The sequence below is a fragment of the Dermacentor albipictus genome, chromosome 1, assembly GCF_038994185.2.
Source record: "Dermacentor albipictus isolate Rhodes 1998 colony chromosome 1, USDA_Dalb.pri_finalv2, whole genome shotgun sequence".
Lineage (NCBI taxonomy): Eukaryota > Metazoa > Arthropoda > Arachnida > Ixodida > Ixodidae > Dermacentor > Dermacentor albipictus.
The window spans coordinates 274972729-274995638 of record NC_091821.1 but is presented as its reverse complement, the minus strand read 5'-3'; the positions used below and the strand labels follow the sequence as shown (position 1 = coordinate 274995638).

Genomic DNA, 22910 nt, shown 5'->3' with positions numbered 1-22910 from the left:
AAATCGTCTGCTCAACCGCTTTAAAAAAATGTCGGCGGAGCTTGCAGAAGCTCGTATCCACATGCAAAAAATGTCAGAAGAAGAACTGGGTGAGAAACTACGCAGAATAGATCTCCCTAGTGCTCAGCTGACTGTGGTAAAGGAGTGCGTAGCAGCAGCGAGGTTCACGAACAAAAAAAGCAGACGGTACACAGAGGATTGGCTTCTGATGTGCTTGCTGTTGCACATACGCAGCCCATCTGCATACTCGTTCCTGCGAGATAATGAGGTGCTCCCCCTTCCTTGCGTTACGACGGTGCGCAAGTACCTGAGCATGATAAGAGTCAGGTGTGGCTTTGACAAGAGGTTTTTCACGGCCTTTAAGAAGAAGATGACCACTAAAGACGATTTTCAACGCCACGGGATACTTGTTTTCGACGAAATGCGCGTCCGAAAGGAAATTCGAGTTCATTCGAAGACGATGACATACAGTGGCTTCACTGATTATGGAGACTCTTCAGAGGCCCCCGACGACCTTGCTGACCACGGGCTTGTATTTACCTTTCGGTCATTTGGCGACAAGTACTCTCAGCCGATAGCTGTGTTTGCAAGCAAGGGCCCCACAAAGGGAGCTGTACTCGCTCAGCTCGTCTTAAAAGCAATATTTTTGCTTGAAGATGCGGGAGCCTTAGTCGACGCAGTCGTCTGTGATGGCGCAAGTACGAACCGTGCGATGTGGAAGGAATTCGGCGTCACTGGAGCATTGCAACATACCCGGAACTACTTCATCCACCCCGTTGATGAAAAACGCAACGTATATGTGTTTTCTGACGCACCCCATCTTTTGAAATGCGTTCGGAACCGTTTGCTTTCACAGAAAGTGTTGTGCGTAAATGGCGATCGTGTTCACTGGGCACATTTTGACAGGCTGTTTATGGAGGATTCTAAACAGCCGGGAAATTTGCGTGTTTGCCCCAAATTGACTCTGTCCCACATCAACCCTTCAACGACCGAAAAAATGCGGGTGAAGTTGGCCACTCAATTGTTCAGCTTGAGTGTATCGAAAGGCTTGGAATTCTACTCGAAGAGAGGCACAAAAGGGCTCGAAAATGTCAAGGCAACAGTAGAATTCACACTAAGGTTTAATGATCTTTTTGATGCTCTTAACCGAAACCATCCAAAGGAAAGCATCACTGTTGGCAGCCGAGATTTGAGGGTCCTGGCCTCATCGTTGCATTGGTTAAATAAATGGGAAAAAGAAGTCGTATCAGGAAAAATCTCAAGAGCAAGTTTCCTAACCGAGCAAACCGCTGAGGGCCTTCGTGTGACTATTTTGTCCGCACTGGAACTATCAAGATACCTGCTAAAGGAGTGCGGTTTCAGATATGTTTTAACAGGAAAACTTAACCAAGACGTGTTGGAACGCTTTTTTGGCATTATCCGACAGGCTGGTGGCCAAAATGACCACCCATCTATGCCCACATTTCTGCAGCTTTACAACATGTTATCAGTTTACAGTTTGATTAAACCCCCTAAATTCGGAAACTGTCAAGTTGAAAATGAATCTCGGCAAGGTGCACCTGTACTCACGCTCAAAGATTTGAAACTTGCTTTTGACGACAGTGTCAAGTCAGAAGGACACCTTAAGCAACTCAAAGAGAAGCTAGATGGCCTAGTTGCTGCTGAAGAGGAAGTTGACCATGTGTTCGACAACTTGCATGAAGCACCGGCAGCTGCAGATTGCATAATTTATTATTTAGCTGGTTTTATATGCCGCAAGTACTTGAAAAGCACAACGTGTGCAAAATGCCGTGAAGGGTTATTGGAAGAAAGCGCACTTCATCATCAGCCGGAAAGCAGCCTTGTTCTGTGTAAAACCAGGGGAGGTCTTTTGCACCCAAAGCGAAGTCTTTTTCAGTTGCTTCATGCAACGGAGATGGAATTCCACAAGCATGCGGCTCTCAGAAATGCCTATGAATTAACATTGGAAAACATGCTTGATAAGTACAAGTTTCAGTTCTCCTGTGCCGACCATAAAGAAGAAGTTATGGCTGGCGTGCTACACAGTTATGTAGCCATGAGAATGAGGCAGTTCTGCAAACAACAGAAATCTGAGGCAAAAAATAAGTCGAAGGAGCTGCGAAAGCTGTCGAAGCTTCAGTAGGTGAAAACTCTACGTTTAATGTGCTGAATTAAATGATGGGCGTCATGAACTTACCCGTGTGCGCGACATGTGTGCCAGTGTCCGGTTTGTTTATGGAACATTAACGCTTGTACGAATAATTCAGTTTATGGCATGTTCTCTGTACATGTCAAATAAATGTCAATCTGCTCAAAACTTTACTGCTTTTGCGTCCGTGGTTTTTAGATGACAGTCGTCCATATGATTGACTCACGCGGAGGAAATGCCGTCAAACCAAGGCTAGGCCATCCTGCACACTAACATCACAACAACCTCTACCAGAACATTCAACTTCAGTTATTAAAAAATGCGGCCTTCGAATAGCCACATTGGAAAGTTGTTTTGCAGTCCATTACAATTTAACTGCGAGCTTATATAGGTTACAGTACACGTAAAACTAGTTTTCGTGCGGACGTTTTGGCATTTCATCATGGTAAGGTCTGTGGTTGGGTCATGTATCGTAGCCACTAATATTTCACAAAGTTCGCTGCAGCGTCAAGGAGCCTGATCAGTATTGCCAACTACCGTTGCGCTGGACTCATTGTGCCATGCTCCTATACCGGCATGGATGAGCGCGTGCACTACATAGCTCCCGGAGAACGCTTAATGTCGTGAAACGTATGCTTCGTTCATCGCAAACAAGTTTCCGTCTCAAGCTCGAATAACATACGCATCTAGTTTACCGTAAGAAGCGAATTCGAACGTTTTATTGACGCTTTTCACATCCGCAATGACTCTCGTCCTGCTTCTCTGGTTCAAAACCAAGGCCCTTGTGTCTGTGGCGCCATCTGCCGAGGGCAAAGCGATACATGCACGACTTTTTTCCGCCGGGACGGCCTTCGTTCAGCCACCTATCCTATTCTTACACCGTGCAAGATACTAAGTGAAGTTCAGAGCGTAACGTGTGCATTTCCCCACCGGCAGGCAGGGCCTGCCTGGTGTAATGAACCGTTGTCGAGAAGAATCACTTCCACCTGATTGTCTTAAACTAAAGCATTCCTTTATTTGTATCCATCTGTTTCATCGTGTTTGAGTCGCATAGTTATTATTGAGTGCTTCGTTTTCCTTTCATGTCAAATAAAGACCTAGTACGTTGCGCGCACATTTTGATGTCGCTTTCTAGTTGCTGCGTATTACGGTTCATGCACAGTACAGAAATATACGTGCACGCACTCAGTACCTTGGCCTTTCGAAAGAACAAACGAAGCATGCTGTCAAAAGAAGTTTGTAGAACACCATTATCGCCAATGAAGGCTCAGAGGTTGGCATTGCACAGCACTTATTACCGGCTCACTTCCCGCAGTAACAATGAAATCTGCGCACTGCCCCTGACAGTAGCATGCTTCCCGAGAATGCGGCCAGCACACACTGCTGTAGCAGACGACGCGGTTCAAGACTCCGCCCCTCGAGCGTCTGCATTTGTGCAAGCTGCCGCTGCCGCCCGATTCCAGCGCTCGCCGCATTGCGTTGCAATGCACTCAGAGTTTCCCCTTAAGTGTGAAACAGCCTGTACATACATTAGCTTTGAACCTTAACGTCTGGCAAAATGGTATGGTTCGTATTAAATCTTTCACAGTAAACCATGCATATAAATTGCCTAAACTACAAGGTTTGACAAGAAAGTTCTGCCTTAAAATTGAAATCACTGCAGCAAACTGTGTTGAGGATTATTCAAAGCAGTTTCTCTTATATTTTCATGCACAGCTTTTTCAGCTTTAGGAGGCCTCCAAAACTGGTTTGAACTCATTCATTGGAATCCCCTTGAGCTGTACCATAATGGATTTCTGAATGTCCTGAACAGTCCCGAAATGCTATTTATTCCTTCAAGTGCCAGTACAAGTTTGGGAAATAGGAAAAAGTCAGCAAGGCCTAAACCTGAGGAATAAGGTGGATGGGCAAGCCCTTACTCTTTGCCAAGAACTGTGTCGCAATTAAGGCTGACTGAGGATAAGCACTTTCATAAAGGAGAATCCACCTTCAAGCACTGTCATCAAGGAAACACACCCTTTGGCCACCAACACAGGTCAAATGCAGCACCTGTTGCCTATACACGCACAGCTCACTTTACGCAGTGTGCCACACATATACACAATGCAAGGAGAGCAAAAGAGCTCTTCTTATAGCATCTTTCTCCGGCACTGTCCGAGATGTGCAGATGCTCCTTCAACCAGCAGATTTACCACAGCACTTCTGGCGACTGACACGCACCTGGTCCCAAGCCCCAGTGGGCAGGGCCCTTTGTAGAGAACCCAGTTTGCTATAACACTGCATCAATGAGCATAGTCCTTGCAAGCTTACACCTATAACTGCAACTATTAACCCAGTGCTGCAGTCCTTAGTAGTAGCAGCTTTTGTACATATGACAGTACAAATGCCTTCGTTGACTAAAGTGATGTAGCCCGCCCTGTGCCTTGCCAGCAAGTTCACAAACCCACTGCAGTGCCCCTTTTATGTGCAGCAAAGTGGGGACCAGCTCTCATTTTATGGGTCCTAGATAGCAGACACCACGCACTTTAGCACTTGACCCCTGCAGCAAATAATGTAATCTTCATCCAATGTGTACACCCTATTTAGTCGTGTGCCAGCTACACATTTGCCAGCTACAATACTTGTTGCCAGTATGCTAGCTACATCCTGAGGCAAACTCTTGACCTTATGGTGTCTATTTCCCAAGTTGGAAATAACAAAAGCGTCCATGGAATCTAGTTTTCGCCACTCGAATGCAAGCTATCAGCATGCACACACCTGACTGCAAAAGCTTTTGGGGCCCCAATGTCAGGAGAAGCGTGAAGAAAAAGAAATAGAAGAAGGAAATGGAACTTCACCACAGCTTACACATACACATTAAAATTGAAAGCTGCAACATGAGCATTGTGAAACTACTACACCAGAGTGCCAAATTGAGTGGTGAACTGCAAAAGAATTAAGTTTTTTTTTTCTTTTGTGCTCCAAAACACTTTTGGACCGGTTTCAGGCCCACAGTAATTCTGCAGTGTCCTCACAAGTGAGGTAAAAAATTAATACCGTTTCTTCCATGAACATCAATAAACTGCAGAAGATAGTTTCCACCATGAAAGCTGCTAGTACCAATTTCCCTTTTTAGACTTCCTAAAAGACAAACGAAAGTGAAAGAAAAGGAGCTGCTTTTAACCCATTGGCTACGAAGTAACATACATGCGACACGGCACCCCCTTTACAATTATTTGGCTCCATATGCATGCTATGCAAAGTTTCGCTGCTGTCATGTTTGTTAGATAATGCTCCACAGAAATAAACGCTAAAAAAAATGTGAAAAAATAAGTAAAAGTGTGTGAATACTGGAATATCACCAAGTCAAATCAAATACTGAATGTTTGAATAACTTGATTTGCAAATCCAGTATCTACTATTTTATTTTTCGAATATATGATACATTCGGTGTATAGACCCGTGCAGTGCCACATGTTGCGTGTGCAATGGAGCCCCTCATGCTTGATGCCGCCCAAGTGAGCATTTCCCTTTGTTTTCTACACAAAAGGAGCATCGAGCGCAGCTCAGACAAACCACCCCAGCTGACGCGGTAGCGAACTGTTATTTCGAGTGCTCCATGACGTCGGCGTGATGCAGGGATCGCACACACCTTGCCCAAACACTGCAATTCACACAACAGTGCTGCGTCGACTGGGTCAGCCTCTGTTGGTGCAAGGTTCAACCGGGTAGACAGGATCGATTGAAATGATAACGCAACGCTGGACAGAGGGAACGGCACCGAAGGCAGCGTACATGTAAAGTGAGAAAGCATGCGCTCAGATCTAGCCAATTAGGCACCAACAGGCTGCATATTGTGTGGTATATGTGGCAACGAACTCTACGCCACTTCAATAGCAGTCAATCTAAACCACATGCCTGATTTCAAGACTAATCACCGATAAGCCACCCACATGAACATATTAGCAGCAAGCATTCCACGACGGTCTGCGACCCATTACCACATCAGCCAATGGCGAATTTTAGTCATGGCCCCACTGCCTAGGCCTAATCGGTGCTGCTTCGTTAGGCGTCAGCGAATAAAGTTACCAGTTAGTGCCAAATCGATGAAGATCTATTCACAGCAGCCGCATGGCATTCAGCAAGCTGACAAACCGCCTCACAAATGAAAGCGAATGTACGGGATGGCAACAAAGTGGCTCACGCCAGCCATCACGCCAGCGACACACCATACAGCGGCCTCTCATTCCTGACACTGTTTATAAGCACACATCTGTCTCTTTTTGTAACTCGAGCAACCCATCACAGGAATAGCTTTGGATTTACAGAGAGGGCATGACAGTGTCATGGCCAGTCGCATGGATTTGCATGGACAGCGGATGAACAAGTATAGAGGAAGGGCGGGGGGAGTGAGCATTGCGCGAACTCGGCGCAACTCTCCAGATTTCAGAATCTTTGACCTGTGGCTAATCACGCTGAACCTGACAACGGAACAGTGCGAACAGCGCATGCTTTTTACCATAAGAGTTGATTATGCACAGAGCAGTCATCGAGTCACGTGATATGGCTCAGTGACTGCACCTCAATACAGCCATCTAATCCGCTAATCTTTGCGATGCAGGCGATGCTCCGTTTGTTCGCCAGCCTGCTGCTGCCGACCTTGGCCGGCATTTCCGTCAGTGCGTCACCGAAGTGCACACTGCCGTGCTCCGAAGCACCGTCCGGATGCGTCTACCTGCCGCTTGTCAGCAATATGCCCGGGGTCACCATGCTGCAAGGGGAACAGTGGCTGCCGCTGACAACAGTTTCAAGGACGGCCGCTTCATCATTGACATCAACCACCTTGTCCAATATAAAAGCGCACCTGCCACTGACACTGCTCCGTGGGCTCAGTGACTGCACCTCAACGCAGCCCTCTAATCCGCTAATCTTTGCGATGCCGGTTAGTCAATCATATACCCTGTTTGCTAAAAACTCAAGTAACTATGTTCTGGTGTAGTTCCCGAGCCCGCAGTGCTGTTTTGCCATTGCCGCTGAGTGTGCTTGCATAATTCATTCTTTGCTCAGGTTGTTGGGAGTCATTGAAGCTAACCCTGGTCCTGACGGAAATGATGCTGTACTGGCAGAACTTCAAAAAATAACCACAAGCCAAACCCAGCTAATTACTGAAGTGCAGAGCCTCGAGGCCCAGGTAAGTACCACTGATAAAACAGTAACAGACTTATGCAAACGAATGTCTGATCTAGAAACACACTACCAAGCTCTCCTTCCCCTCCAAAATGACATTGAAAAGATTCGAACAGACACCAGCAGCACGATTCAAATTGAAGAATTAGAACCCTGCCTAGATGATGCCAAAAACAGATTACATCAAAATAACATAATTTTCTATGGTATATCTGACCCTAATGACAGCGAAACATAGGCCGAATCTGAAGAAGCAATCATTAACTTTTGCCGTGGAACCTCGCGGAACCGTGGAACCGCCGTAGAACCGTGGAACCTCGTGACATAGAAAGAGCTCATCGCCTCGGTCATCATTCTGTTGGTAAGAATCGTCCCATAATCGCGAAATTGCACGAGTTACAAAACTAAAGAAGCAATCTTATCAAATGGCCATAAACTAAAAAATACTAACTTTGTCATTGACAAGGACTTTTCGCATTGCGTTCGACATGCGCGGAAACAAGTAATTGCATTTGCAAAAGCATTTGCAAATGCCAAGTATTTTTTTATTTAAAAGCCTTCACATTGGCTTGAAACGTTACATCTTCGATATTTCATCCAACCCCGTTAAACAAATCGCATAGCAATTGTTCCATCACCATGCACCAGCAAAATGGCAGCGCATGGCACTAAACAATCTTCACTCATTTTCCACGACATTTTTATTTATTTTTATTTTTATTTTTTCAGAATACCCCTAAAGCCCTCTCGCAGGAGGGTACTACATGGGAGGGGGGGGGGCTGCAGTAACGCATACATATGTAACAAATGAGTAATAAGTCGAGAGAAAAAAAAAACGGGAACGGATAAACTATAATCACAAAAAAAATAATAATACAAGGCCAATAAGATTGCCGTAGTACCAATAATAATCAGAAGTGTACAAAAAGAGAATACGAATCACAAGCACACAAAAATGGAGGGTAATCTGGTTGATAGAAAGCACACATGCAATTAATGTATAACAAATCAGAAAACAACACAACACATGAACTTAAAAGGAAAAGGCAAATCACCGCAATAAAAATAGGAACAATAACCATAAAAATATGCATGTTACACTGAAGCCAGGATCATTTTTTAACACCGTTGTAGTGTAAAAAAAAGGGGGGGGGGGGACATGACACAAGAAACGTTTGCACAACTTCATTTATGATTAGAAGTTTCTGCAACTCATTTATGTCGGTGACGGTTGTGATGTCTGATGGCAAGTTATTCCACTCAGTTATTGTGCATGGTATCAACGATCTGGCATAAGTTAGAGTACGACACGTGAAGCATTCAGATTTTAAAAGGATGATCACAGCGGGGATAGATGGCAGGGGGTGGTCTAAAGAAGTCCTTGCAAAGTGATGCGTGATGGTAGAGCTTATGAAGAAGTGATAAGCAGGCGATTTTACGGCGACATGATAACACATGCGATTCAGCACGATTCTTCAATGAAGTGACGTTGGCGTGACGTGAGTAATCCGAGAAAACAAGACGCACAGCACGGTTCTGCAGGGCTTCGATGTTTTTAATAATGTAGTCTTGATCAGGATCCTAAATGGTTGAGGCATACTCTATTTTAGGATGGATTAAAGAGATATAAGCCAGTTTACGTAAGTGCGATGGAGTGTGTTTCAAGTTACGTTTAAGAAACCCAAATGAGTGCTTTGCTGAAGCAAGGGTGACGTTAGTATGGTAATGCCAGGACAGGTCAGACTGAAAGTTAACTCCAAGATATTTGTACGTGGTCGTTAGTTCCACTGAGTATTATTTAGCAAGTAAGACGTTGGAATGCGAGAAGCTTTTTAGTGGAAGACATCAACTTAGTTTTTGAACGATTTATTGTCATAAGCCACGTTGTGCACCAACATCGTCAGTTTTCTTTCAAAGTGTGAACTCATATCGAACGTAGTTTCATCATCCGAGAGCAACATATTGATACTAAGTGAAACTTGGTTGAACACTAACATTTCAGATGCAGAAATCTTAACCTACTTATCCGAATTCCACATGTACCATAATGATTGAAAGGGCTCGTGGGGGGTGGTATTTTTATCGCAGTTAACCGAGGTATATCATGCTCTGTTGTACATGTCACATCACAAATCGAATCATTATGGCTTATTTGCCATGCTGCCCCCGTAACAGTGCTTCTTGGCATTTGTTACAGGCCACCACAGACTGATCCCGATTTTTGTCGACATCTGAACAATAGCCTAATCCAACTTGTTGCCACTTACCCAAATGCGCGCATTCTGCTCTTCGGTAACCTTAACTATCCAGACATTGAGTGGCAGAACCTAGGTACTTCAATAACACGTCGCGCAGAGGCCAAGAATTTTATTGATGTATGTTTAAATTTTAACCTCAGTCAGTTAGCCTCAGAACCAACTCGTGTTATACAGGAAACCGCAAAAACCCTAGATATGATAAGAACTAATAGCCCTGAGAACCTATTATTCATTAATTACCTCCCAGAAATCAGCGACCATAAAATCATACATGCTCTGTTCTAATTTAATTCCACTTCAAAGCAAACATTAGTGAAAACAATGTCTTTAAATAAGAAAAACTACAATGCAATAATGGTTAACACTTTTTTCGATTATAAATCGACAGTTCACACTCGCACTATACATGAAAACTGGTCCAAAAATAGATTAAATATGCTCACTAGCACGTTTATTCCACAAGTCCCCTTTTATAGGAATCGCAATAAGCCATGGTTTACTACACATCTAAAACGACTAGAACACAAAAAGAAACGCTTGTTCCTTTCAGCCAAATGCAGTGACGCTCAGACCACTTGGGAAAAATACCTCGATGGTGAAAAATCATACTTGCAGTTCGGAACGCCAAGCACTCATTTCATAACAATGACTTACCAAAACTATTAATCAGAAATCCCAGGCAATTTTGGCAAGTATTAAATCCTGAGTACACTCATGATATTACACTAATTAACAACTCTCATGAACCTGTCACCGACAATGAGTGCGGGAAAATATTTGCCAACGCATTCGCATTTGTCTTTACAAGAGAACTTGACGTGCCATCACAGTTATCTTTTAACACAGAAGCATCCATGCCATCTATCACATTTTTCAAAGAAGGCATTGCATCCATTATTGATAATATGAAACTGTCAGCATCAGTTGGTTTGGACCTGATTAATTGAAAACTTCTGCGAAATGTAAAATCAATTTATGCCGCATATTTATCTGATTTTTTTCACAGTCACTTTTCTCAGGAATCATTCCAGATGACTGGGAAATGGGGAAGGTCATTTCAGTATACAAAACAGGTAACAGAAGCTCACCCTTAAGTTATTGCTCCATTTCATTAACTAGTGTGCCTGTAAAATTATGGAACACGTCATTTATACACGAATTATGAACTTTTTGGACTCGTTTAATTTTTTTGTCCCTTTACAACACAGCTTTCGTAAGGGCCTCTCCTGCAAAACGCAATTAGTGCTTTTCTTTCACAACGTGCACACTGACCTTGACCATAACATGCGGACTGATGCCATCTTTCTAGATTACGCAAAAGCTTTTGATAAAGTATCCCACCGCCGTCTTTTACTAACACTTTCACAGCTCAACCTACACCCTAACATTCTTCAATGGTCTGAACAATTTCTATCGAATCATTCTCAATCAGTCTTTGTTAATAGCCACCTGTCTAACACCCTTCCAGTCACATCAAGCGTGCCGCAAGGAACTGTCCTCGGTCCTCTTTTATTCCTAATATATATTAACGATTTACTTGAGCATCTTTCCTGCAGTATTCAAATGTTCGCCGACGACTGTGTCATTTACGACACTATTAGTAACGTTCATGATCAACTTACTCTTCAGGAAAATATTAACCGCATACTTAATTGGTGCAACAACTAGCTAATGTCCCTCAATCTTACTAGATGCAAACTTGTGTCCTTTTCTCGTTGCCATAGTCAGCATTGCTTCCAGTATTCCATCGCTAACACCCCAATCAAATTAGTACCATGCTATAAATATGTAGGAGTAACCTTGTCTTATGATTTATCATGGCGTACCCACATTACTAACATCATTTCAGCATCAAAACTGCTCGGTTTTCTAAAGCACCATCTCCGCCTAGTGCCCCCAAATGTAAAAGTGCTCGTTTATAAGTCATTCATCAGACCAAAATGAGAATATTTATCCGCCATCTGAAGTGCGCATCAAGCGTATTTAACCCTTTGAGGGTCAATGATGTAAATATACAGCGCCGCGAACAAGTCCGAAAATGGTCGATGCCGTATGGGGCCGTCTGTACGTTTAAAAAACGCACCCATTTCCTAACTTTTTCTTTTCTGTCATGTGCTGCCACTATGTGGGAATACAGGGAATTTTTTTCGCATGCCTCCCTCTCTCAGTTTTCGTTGCATGGTTTGTTTTAGCGTTAGTTCGCTCCCGCACGTCTATATAGTATCGCCTATGCATGCGCGCGCGGGCGGGTGGCGGTTTGAGTTTTTGCGGGCAGTTTCGGCTTCTTGCGCTTGCAAAACTGATGGCTATCTTTTTACTAATCACTCAAAGGGCGACCGCCTCTTTCTCGCTCGTTCAGTGCTCACAGGGGTGCGCATAGGACGGATGCCGCCATGCATGCGTTTCCGCTGCTTTTTTTTTTTTTTGACACTCGCGAAAACTAACTGCCTCTGGTTGGCGATAAGATGAAGATTAGCGGAAGTTTGTCACACATTTTGCTTTTTTGACGGGCACACAACCACACAGTTTTCTTGAGTGCGCGCACCTACGCGTTTCGATTATGCTATGGATGTACATATTAGATATTAGTGCAAGAGCAGGAACATTTGAGTCCTGCAAAATATTCTCGTGTGCGCATTTTCAAGGCCTTGAACTATGTGTATAAAGATGCATCAAATTTTTAATTCTTATAAGTTTATTTCCTTTTTTATTGTTGTTATTCTTGAATGAAGAGTACATATATACCAACGCAAAAGATTTTTTTCTCACTTTAGTCACCCTAGTAAATTGTGGGGAATTTTTTTCGAAGTAAGTCCCGAAGAAGAATTGAAATGTGCAGTAAAAAAAAATCGACCCTGGGCGGTCGCATATGCCGAAAAAAAATCGACCCTCAAAGGGTTAATAAATGCATTAGAAGCAGTTCAAAATCGTGCCACTAGATTCATTCACTCTTCATACTTGTATGACATCAGCATTTCAGCTTTGAAAGCTAAATCCGAATTACAGCCCGTTTCGTTGCATCGCCGCATTACCAGCCTCGCCCTTTATCATAAAATATTTCATTCTTCACTAAATCAGCCACCTTATATAACTGCAACATGCACACCTCACTGCATCAGTCAACCATTTCAAGTTGCCCGCCCATTATCGCGTACCACTACTTTTCGTGCCTCATTATTTTAACGGCCTTCCCCGGGACATCGCCATCATCGCTTCAACATCTACTTCTCAAGATTATGTCAGTGATCATTTTAAACATTAATTAATCTTCCTTGCTTGTTCGTTACATAAATAAAACACCCACCCCTTATGTAATGCCCCCCAAAATGGGGCCTTTAAGGTAATAAAGCTGAACTGAACTGATGTGCAGTCATTTTGTCTGTTGCACAGATTGGCCATCCATAAATTTGGAATCACCCTTCTCTATTTTAGAGAAAAGTTGGAAAGCAAAACTTTCTATGCAACAAATAAAAGAATGCGCTAAAACACAGGTCCTTATTAAACTGAAAATCTCATTGATATTCAGTTCAGCAGAACGTCACTATTTCATTAGTTCCAGAGGGGAAAGAAGCACTTGATTTTATTCAACACAAGTTTTATTAATAAAAAAAAAAAATCCAGACTTTCATATAATAGAACTGAGCTGTAATCAGTGCTGGTATCCTAACTGGGTGTTCCCTTTAACAAAAGTAGACCACGTTGTATATCTTGATTTCTACGCATCCAAGTTACTGATAGCTTGCTACATTCTTGTTATGCAATGCTAGGAGACTCCCGAGCATGTGCAGCACCGTATTTTCTTGTCCAAAATTTGTACACATTAAATATCGCGAAAAATTTTCTAATGTTCAAGTCAATATTCAATTTGAAAGTTACTATATGGTATTCACACACCCCTACAAGTAAGCTTTATTTACAATACATGAAGCAGCCCTTTTTAGTTCAGAACCCTAATTGGTGGTCAAATTATTATTTTTTTTTTTGTGGAAAAGATAGAAACAGTCAGGCCTATACAGAACAGCACTACCACCTACCGTCGCTTTTCCTTCTTACACTGCACACTTCGCACTGCCGCACTGGATTTTGGTTGCCAGAATTTGTCGGAATGTGATGTGGGAAATGGGCCCACTTTGCTAATTCAAAGGACATGGGCATCAAGATATGTGCACAAATGTTCTACAAATAAAATAAAACTAAAACCACCCTTGAAGACCGCCCGACAACAATGAAGAATTCTGACAAATGTAATGCTCAAGCTCTTCAGTTGCAATGCTACATTGAATCCTCCAATGGAAGCAATGGAATGGTTTACAAGAGGTGCAGACTTCCATAGAAGTTAAGCAACTTCAGAAATGTATTTATTATGAAGACCCGACATTTTCCTGAGCTGCTGCACTGCAGCTTTTGCAATGGAAATAAAAACTGCTTTACATATTGTGAGACTAAATATGTTGCTTCTGTGGTTTGACTAATTCATCATCATCATCACTTATTGGCCCTTAAAGGCCCCTGTTGGGGTATTCCATAAGGGGGTGGGGGCATACGTAAGAAAAAGGGATGCAGAAACAGTAATTACGAAGTAAAAGAGACATTCAGCTAGATATGATAGGTAGGATACAGCGACACTTTAACAAAAAAAATCGCAGTTACAGCTTGTCACGATTCGCTGGGTTTGTGAACGAGGGGGGGTTCGAGGCACCCACCGTTAGAGAGACACTCCGCAGCGTGGTGGTGATGAACGATGACTGACCGCGTAGCAGCTGTGCTCGTCGGTGTTTATTTGGTGCGGTGACCAATGCTGCCCACCGAGCCTGGCAGGCCAACGAACATTATGCTCGAGGGGGCATCACATGCTCGTCACACTACTAATACACTCAAAGTAAAGAAAAGGTATAAAGACAAAAAATACATCTAAATACATTAAACATTAATACTCAGGCTCTTTGTTACTATAAACCTAAACTTGGAAAGGTTTAAGGTCACTGTTTAAGGTCACTCACTGTTTAAGGTCATACCTATGCTCTCACATGCAAGACTTCGTTTTTTACCTAAACAAATGGAGATATCATCATCAGTCTGGCTACGCCCACTGCAGGGGCAAGGCCTCTCCCATACTTCTCCAACTACCCCGGTCATGTGCTAATTGTGGTTATGTTGTCGCTGCAAACTTCTTAATCTCATCCGCCCACCTAACTTTCTGCCGCCCCCTGCTCCGCTTCCCTTCCCTTGGAATCTAGTCCGTAACCCTTAATGACGATCGGTTATCTTCCCTCTTCATTACATGTCCTGTCCATGCCCATTTCTTTTTCTTGATTTCAAGTAAGATGTCATTAACTCACGTTTGTTCCCTCAACCAATCTGCTCTTTTCTTATCCCTTAATGTTACACTCATCATTCTTCTTACCATAGCTTGCTGCGTCGTCCTCAATTTAAGTAGAACCCTTTTCGTAAGCCTCCAGGTTTCTGCCCTGTAGGCGAGTACTGCTAAGACACAGCTGTTATACACTTTTCTTTTGAGCGATAATAGCAAGCTGCTGTTCATGATCTGAGAATGCCTGCCAAACGAACCCCAGCCCATTCTTATTCTTCTGATTATTTCAGTCTCATGAGCCGAATCTACCTGGATCACTACCTGCCCTAAGCGGTCACTACCTGCCCTAAGTAGATGTATTCCCTTACTACTCCCAGTGCCTCACTACCTATCGTAAACTGCTGTTCTCTTCCTAGACTGTTAAACATTACTTTAGTTTTCTGCAGATTAATTTTTAGACCCATCCTTCTGCTTTGCCTCTCCAGGTCAGTGAGCATGCATTGCTATTGGTCCCCCGAGTTACTAAGCAAGGCAATATCGCAGGTCATGAGTTTGATACCGATTTCATATATTTAGATTTTGCAAAAGCATTCGACTCCGTCTCACACAAACTACTTATCTTCAAGCTTAATCAACTTAACATAGACCCCAGTGTACTTGCATGGATTAATGAATTTCTCTCTAACCGTACTCAGTATGTGACAGCTAACGACCTCTCCACCTAATTCTGCCGTAACATCTGGTGTCCCGCAAGGGTCCATTTTGGGCCCTCTGCTCTTCTCGATTTATATTAATGATCTTCCTACTTGCCTTTCTTCCTCAACTGTCCGACTGTTTGCAGATGACTGCGTGGTTTACCAGAAAATTACCAACCATGCCAATTATCTCAACCTGCAACGTGATCTAGATAGGGTATTTGAATGGTGTAGTCAATGGCTCATGACACTTAATACAACTAAATGCAAAAGTATGCAGGTCTCTCGCCACAGCACTAATCATTGTCCGCGTACTTACTGCCTCAATAATATTCCATTACCATCTGTTGACAGCTATAAATACCTTGGTGTTCACATTTCTTCTAATCTATCGTGGAATATCCATGTCGAATATGTAATGAACAACGCGAATCGCATGCTTGGTTATCTGGGTCGAAACATTTTTGATGCCCCATGGTCCCTGAAGTTAACACTTTACAAAACGTTGGTACGTTCTAAATTAGAGTACGCAAGCGCCATATGGGATCCTACTCAAGCTACACTCACTCAAACTCTTGAAGCCATTCAGAATCGCGGGGCACGTTGCATCTTATCGAATTCTTCATGTCATTCCAGTGTCACATCTATGAAGAAAACCCTACACTTGCCTGACCTTTCATTGCGTCGAAATTCATCTTGCCTTAGCCTTTTTCATAAAATCTATTATTATAACAACGAAATGAAGGACGTTCTGTTTCATCCACCTCATTACATATCTTCAAGGACCGATCATCGCTTAAGGTGGGTCTGCCTTCTTGTTGCACAAGATTGTTGTATAATGACTCTTTTGTTCTTCGAACAAGTGTAGCATGGAACCACCTTCCCTCCACAAGTGCCAGCATAACTGATGACCACAAGTTCAAGATCGCTTTACAAGATGCCTTGTAATATATATATTTTTTTTGCTGCACGCCTTGCCATTTAATTTTTTTCCCACTCCTTTCTGTAGTGCCTTTGGGCCCTGAAAGTATTTTAAATAAATAAATAAATAAATAAATAAATATCATCAGCAAATCACAAGTTACTAAGGTATTCTCCATTGTTACGTTTCGCCTACGACGCGCGGTAAAGCCAGCGCGGATGCAACGTACGCCGGAGCTTCGTTCAAAGCGGCGGACATTTTGGCCCGTTCGGAGCGGCCGCGACGCATCCCCGCCGAGCGCGTCCCGGCATGTTCAGTGCCACGTGTCTTTGTGTGTGCGTGTGTGTGTGTGTGCCCACGCTTGTCAAAGCGCGGCAGCCGGGGAGAGGAGCTCCCCCAGTGTGAAGCGAGGAGGTCTGACCGGCGCCGGCCCGTCTGATGCGTCACCTCCTTGTTCCAACGTGTCTCTCAGTCCGTCCGTGCCCCACCGTCACGTGACGTAGTCCCATGACCTTCCCTCTTGCTCTCAACTCCGAGAGTATAAGAGCAGCTGCCCCCGGACGCCAGGAGAGAGGCTCCGATTTCTTCTGTTGAGTAACGTGCTCTCCCGTCTCTCTACTTCGGTCGACCTGACCGCCCGCTCTTTGCGATGCTAGATAAACAAGTTGTTCTGTTAGCAGTCGCCTCATGCTTTGCTAGGACCTTCGGATGCTTCCAGTGTGCCCCAGGCCGCCAGGCCAACGCTACCCTTGGGGCTTGCGACCCATTTGCAACAACGGGCGCCAGCGGTCCGATTGCAATAACGGGTGTCAGCACTGAGGTTCCGACAGCTGGTGGCAGCGCTGAGGTTCTAACAGCCGGTGCCATCGGTGCGGATCAAATACCATTAACTCTGATGGCTGCAGCGGTGGCGTAGAGGTAGAGAATCTGCCTCTCGTGCAAGAGGACCGTGGTTTGAATCCCGGTGCTGTGAAATTTTCAAACAGATTAAAAAATTAATTTAAAAAATCTGCGTGTTGATAAAATAGAAATATACATACTTTCAAGTAACTGGTGCTCCCTGTGTCCCACCAGCTCACTTGGAAGAAGAGGCTTGGTACCCACAGAGGTCTGCAGGCTTCTTTCCACAATACCAACCAGCTCCAAGGCATGCTGCACGTGGCAACACTTCAGTCAGACAAAACTTTATCCAGCTGCAGGGGGAAGCTTCTGCACAAAGCAGCAGCAGCAACCTAAAGCTCTCGAAGAATATTGACAAGAAATAGTGTGCACAAGTAAGGGGAGGGGGGGGAGGCTGCTCCTTGCAAAAAATGGTAGCAAAATGTTACAGAAGGGCCACACAGTGAATATGAAGCATGTTGCAAAAGGCAAAACTAAAGATTTAAATACAAAAGTGAGGATATATATATATATGCATTAAAGGGGCCCTGCAACACTTTTTGAACATGGCGAAGGAACCACAGCAAATTGATGCAAGACAATGCTTTCATAGTAGTAGTAGTTTTGTTGTAATAAAAGAGGGAAAGGAGCTAGGGAATGACGGGCCGTGAGCATCGTAGCGGCCTCACTACTCAGTGGACACCTGAATTGTTCCACGACCATGTGAAAGATATAGATGAAGAGAGAATAGGTAAGGGAAAGTTGCAATAAATGTAGAAAAAAGTGAAAAGGGAAGTACACTAAAAAAAGAAATGCATGACAATACATGAAATACATGACGGTACATAAAGGCCATGTTCTTATATTTCACATATTGTCATGCAAGTATTATATGCACATAGCTGGGAACATGCGATATCCCTCCACAGATTGTTCATGTTTTCCTCTGACTTCGTCAAATCCCTGCCAATCTTCACTCACCACATGGTGCAATGGCAACACTCTGCAATTATTTTATTGACTGTATTTCAGATTATGTTGTGAGAAGTCATTACCATGGCAAAAACAATAAAACTGCCAGCAGTGTGTTGGTCTTCAAATTAGTTTGCTCTATAAAGATTACAAAAAATCCTTGCATTGAAAAGCGCATTAAACATTTTCAAATTGCACATCTGGGCTTCAAGAACTCCCACCTGCTCAAGCTGTGCTACCCTTTCTGTTGTGCAAAATCATATCATTGCTAAAGTTTCAATGACTGGCTTGTTTAAATTGTGCTTGCATACTCTGGTGCCAGTGAAGCCAGTGCGTGCCAGCGAAGCATCTGCAATCCTCTAAAAGTAGGCCAAATTGTTATCTTTAGTTATTCTAGATAAGTTTTCTGCTCTATAAAGATAAAAAACCAAACCACTGCATCGAAAAGTATAATGAACATCTTCAAATTACACATCTGGACTTAAGGGACTTCCATCTGCTCAAGCTCTGCCACCTTTTCTGTTGTGCAAAATCACATCATTGCTAAAGTTTCATTGACTGCTTTGCAAAAATTATGCTTGCACACTCCAGTGCCAGTGAAGCCAGTGTGTGCCAGTGAAGCATCTGGAATCATCTAAAACTAGGCCAAAGTATGATCTTTGGTTATTCTAGACTCATCTAAACATTAGGCATGAATGGTGCATTTAGGCATCTCCCTTGCAGTTACTATACAAGCAGAATGGAATGTACTCCACCAGCTACAGTGCTGAAGATGCATGTTACATTACAATATGCCTGTGCACTTAATGGCTAAAGAAGCAAAGACAGTGTGGTAAGGTGCTAATCTCTGGCAAACATAACATTGGGCTGCCAGCATCCATAACCCACAATGTATCACCTGCCGAGCGCCCCGGGCAGATCTTTTCCACTGTTTGTGGAGCTGCCCCAAGCCAATGGCGGCAGAGCCTATTCCCAACCCTTCCTTTTCCTCGTGGGAGGCCGCTCTGGCTGGTGGAAGTTGGCCAGGGGGCTCCCGGACATCTAAGGGCCCATTTAAATAGATCGAATAAAGTTTTACCCACCCATCCACCCACCTGCTGCTTTATGTCGCACACAGCCAGGCCAAGTCCATGGCGTACGGCAGGTAAAGAAATGTACAAGCTTCCGCATTTAGTGCATCTCTGTTGAGTCATGCAAGAAATGTGCAGTTATCTCTTGAGCAGATACACAATATTTATGCCTCGCTCAGCTATGAAAGCCAGCGTCCCAAAAGTGCAATGTGTTGTACTGAAAGTGACTCCTTTCATTCTACACACTGTGTGTTATGGTGCTGCTGTTAGCCTAGAAACTTCTAGTGCTGCCTTTGCGTTAATACAGAAACATGTATAACGATCAACTGTACAGTAAGTTAGAGCCTCCGAGTTTACTGAGCCACAATTGCAAAAGCAGAAGTTACTAATAAAAAGAAATATAAAACGTCTTCTTCTGGCAGAAGAAAGAAGCCTGCCTGCTGCTCACATCCACTTGCTGCATTGTAGCTTGCCAGCATTGCACCCCTCCTCAAGGATGCTTGTGAACGATCACTTGTGTTTTTGCAAGTGCACTACAATAAGCGTATACTGTAGAATATGCGAGCACTGCACGTAAGCTTCATTTTAAAGCCACAATCACCCCAGTAGCAAGAAAGAATGCATCAGAAAGAGATGCAGGAATACACTAGCTCCAAGCCAACCAAAAGTAGATAACATGCACTGATGTAACCAGACGACACTGGACATGGGGCAGGACACAGCTGCCACATGGTACATGAGTTGAGGCCAATCACTACAACATGCAAGAAAGCAATTTCTAATCACATGCACCTATAATACTACAGTAGCACCTCGTTGATATGATCCCATTACACACAATTTTCGCGGCATCAATGTTCACAATGAAGAACGCAAGAAATGACATGAATAGTTACGCTCATATTTTACCAGCTCATGCATTCCCAGAAAACACGATCTTTCAGCACCAATGGTCAGTATATCGCCGAACTATAATCGCATAACAGGTTTCTTTCTGGCCACTAGATACTATGCAAACAAGAAAAGGCAGGATGCACATGTGACTGAGAACCACAGCTGGCCGCCACAGCTGCTTCCTCACATTACTCACCGCCCTGTCTCACATGAAAACACGTTCACATACTATTTCCTATGCCGGTACCAGCAAATCTCCTCCTGGATTGTGATACGCCGCATTTACAGCTATTGCCAACAACCTTTTGTGATAAGAGTCTTCTACTATCTGTTTTATAGCCCATGGGGCGTAGTGTTGTTGGATGCATACTGCACACATTTAATAGGCGATAATCCAAATGAATTGCCGTTTCCTGCTGAAGGCTGTGTGAAGTGACATGTTTCACTCTGGCAGCATCATAGGCATCGCATTCCAGCATCACCCAACAGCTCGATTTTGTTTTCGTTTCCAGTCAACATCTTAAAACACTAGACTATAGGAAAACAACAGTGTGTGTTTCGGGTCGCTTGGGCCTCACCAGCTGGATGCATGTCAGCATCTCATGTTGCGATGATTCGCACCAATTGGATGTGTCAAAACATTCTGCCAAAATGCTCAGCTCTAAGTAGCTGCTGACCGAGGCCGAATTCGAGGAACACAACAGTAAGCTTGCCGCAGTTGCAAAAATGACAATGCGTCTCTGGCTGCCCAGGCCTCACCAGCTCAGCACACATCAGCGACTCGGGCTGCAACTATTCGCGCAATGCTTCACATTGCATGGAAGTCAACTTCAGTTCAGTCTGTCAAACTTTTAGTGACTTTGGATGGTATGTTTTCCTGGTTAGCATATTATTTCTCGCATTTTTTCCAGCACATCTCAACAAAGTTTTACGGTGTAGCATGCTGTCATGAAATTTTTGTGAGAACATTCCATGAGAGAGAGAGTCTCTATGTCTAAATGATTCCCTTAGATATGATGTAAATGTAATTTCAGGGACCCTTCATGAACAAGTCTTCAAAAGTATTCTGTGGTGCTGCGAAAGCAAATTGTTGCTTATGCTGCCTATGCTGGCAGCAATGGCTCAGGATGAATCTGCTAGATGCTGAAGGCATTAAAGTTTGGCATTGGTATGTCAAAAAGACTGGCAACACTCCTGATGCATTTGAAGCTATTCGGCACTCAGTAAATGTATATACCCTTTTCTGTAATGTCATATGTGCTAGCTTGCTTAAAGGACCCCTCACCAGACCTTGCCATTGCGAGCTGACGAGTGCCATGCATACAATGGGTGCTAACGGTCGTGTCTGCTAAGTATTACATCGCTATGCGCCGCGGCAAAAGCTGAAATTTTAAACTGAATGCTGCTTGCCCTTCTCCTCGTAGGCACTGCACTCCAAGCCGAAAGGTTGACGTATATGTGCAAGTGTGCCCATGTACATGGGTATGTGTTGTGACGTCACTCATAGTGACACGTCACTTCGAGAATTATTCAAGGCAACATCAGTTATTTGTGTAATCTGTTGCTTAAATAGACAAATTAAAGTTTAAAGAAATAATAAAACACAAAAACTGAAAATCTGCATTTTTGCTCTACTTCGTACCGCAGCAAGAGAGATGTACTTCCGTTTCATCTGCTTGTTCCCCTGTCATGCAGTCCCGTGCGCAGACACCAAAACTGTCGTTTTCTACCGTGTTCCAGCACGTGATCATGCTCTGTGATCAGCTTGTGTCTGTCTCAGTGTTTGTGTAGCACTGACTTATATTGCTGGTCAGGTGTTCTCGTGCACAACAAACAAAATCGTGCCCTGTGCGAATCAAGACAAATCCAACAGCTCACGCATGACCAACACCACCTAGATAGCCCAAGGCCTTTCCACTCCGACCCACGACGTCATGTTACCTGGCCTGACTGCCGTAGAATCTAATGGGGATGCTCCCAAGTAGGCAACAGTGTTTTTCCTGTCACCGCATCCATCACTCCAGCCTTGTCAATGGCAATTTTGGGCCAGGTAGTGTGACGTCATGGATTGGAGTAAACAGGCCTTCTGCTATCTAGGTGGTGTTGGTACGACGCTATAAGCGGAAGTGAGCTGCACAGCAAAAAAGTGAGGTAAGAAAAATGAAGGCAAGGTCCGTGACATATGCGTCACGCGATCCTTGAGCTCTGGTATGGGAGAATGCAGGGAAGAGATTTCACTTGCAGAGTCTAGATGGGGCAAGTGGAGAGAGTATCCTTTTGGCAGTGGCACTTGCCTCCTGAAATTGTGGGTTTGCAGCACTGAAATATTTCTATCTCGGCTATTAATGAACCAATCTGAAATATTCTTGTAGCAGAACACTCCCTAGGGGGCAGGTAACAACTTATATCTCGGCTATTAATGAACCAATCTGAAATATTCTTGTAGCAGAACACTCCCTAGGGGACAGGTAACAACTTACAGTGTACAACCAAAATTTGCTATGTGGCCTGGTGAGGGGCCCTTTAAGTGCTGGGTTGCATTAGAAGTGGTACACACTTGATTTCACTCGCCATCGTTTACATTCACTCTACCC

General features: G+C 43.8%; 1 protein-coding gene across 1 annotated transcript in view; it reads right to left on the bottom strand.

The window, feature by feature from the left end:
* Ide (Insulin degrading metalloproteinase) overlaps positions 1-22910 on the bottom strand; it is a 316112-nt gene that overhangs the window by 56364 nt on the left and 236838 nt on the right. The window contains exon 21 of the mRNA XM_065440616.1: positions 17542-17653. Within this exon, the coding sequence (XP_065296688.1) occupies positions 17542-17653 (112 nt within the window). The remainder of the gene's footprint in view (positions 1-17541; positions 17654-22910) is intronic.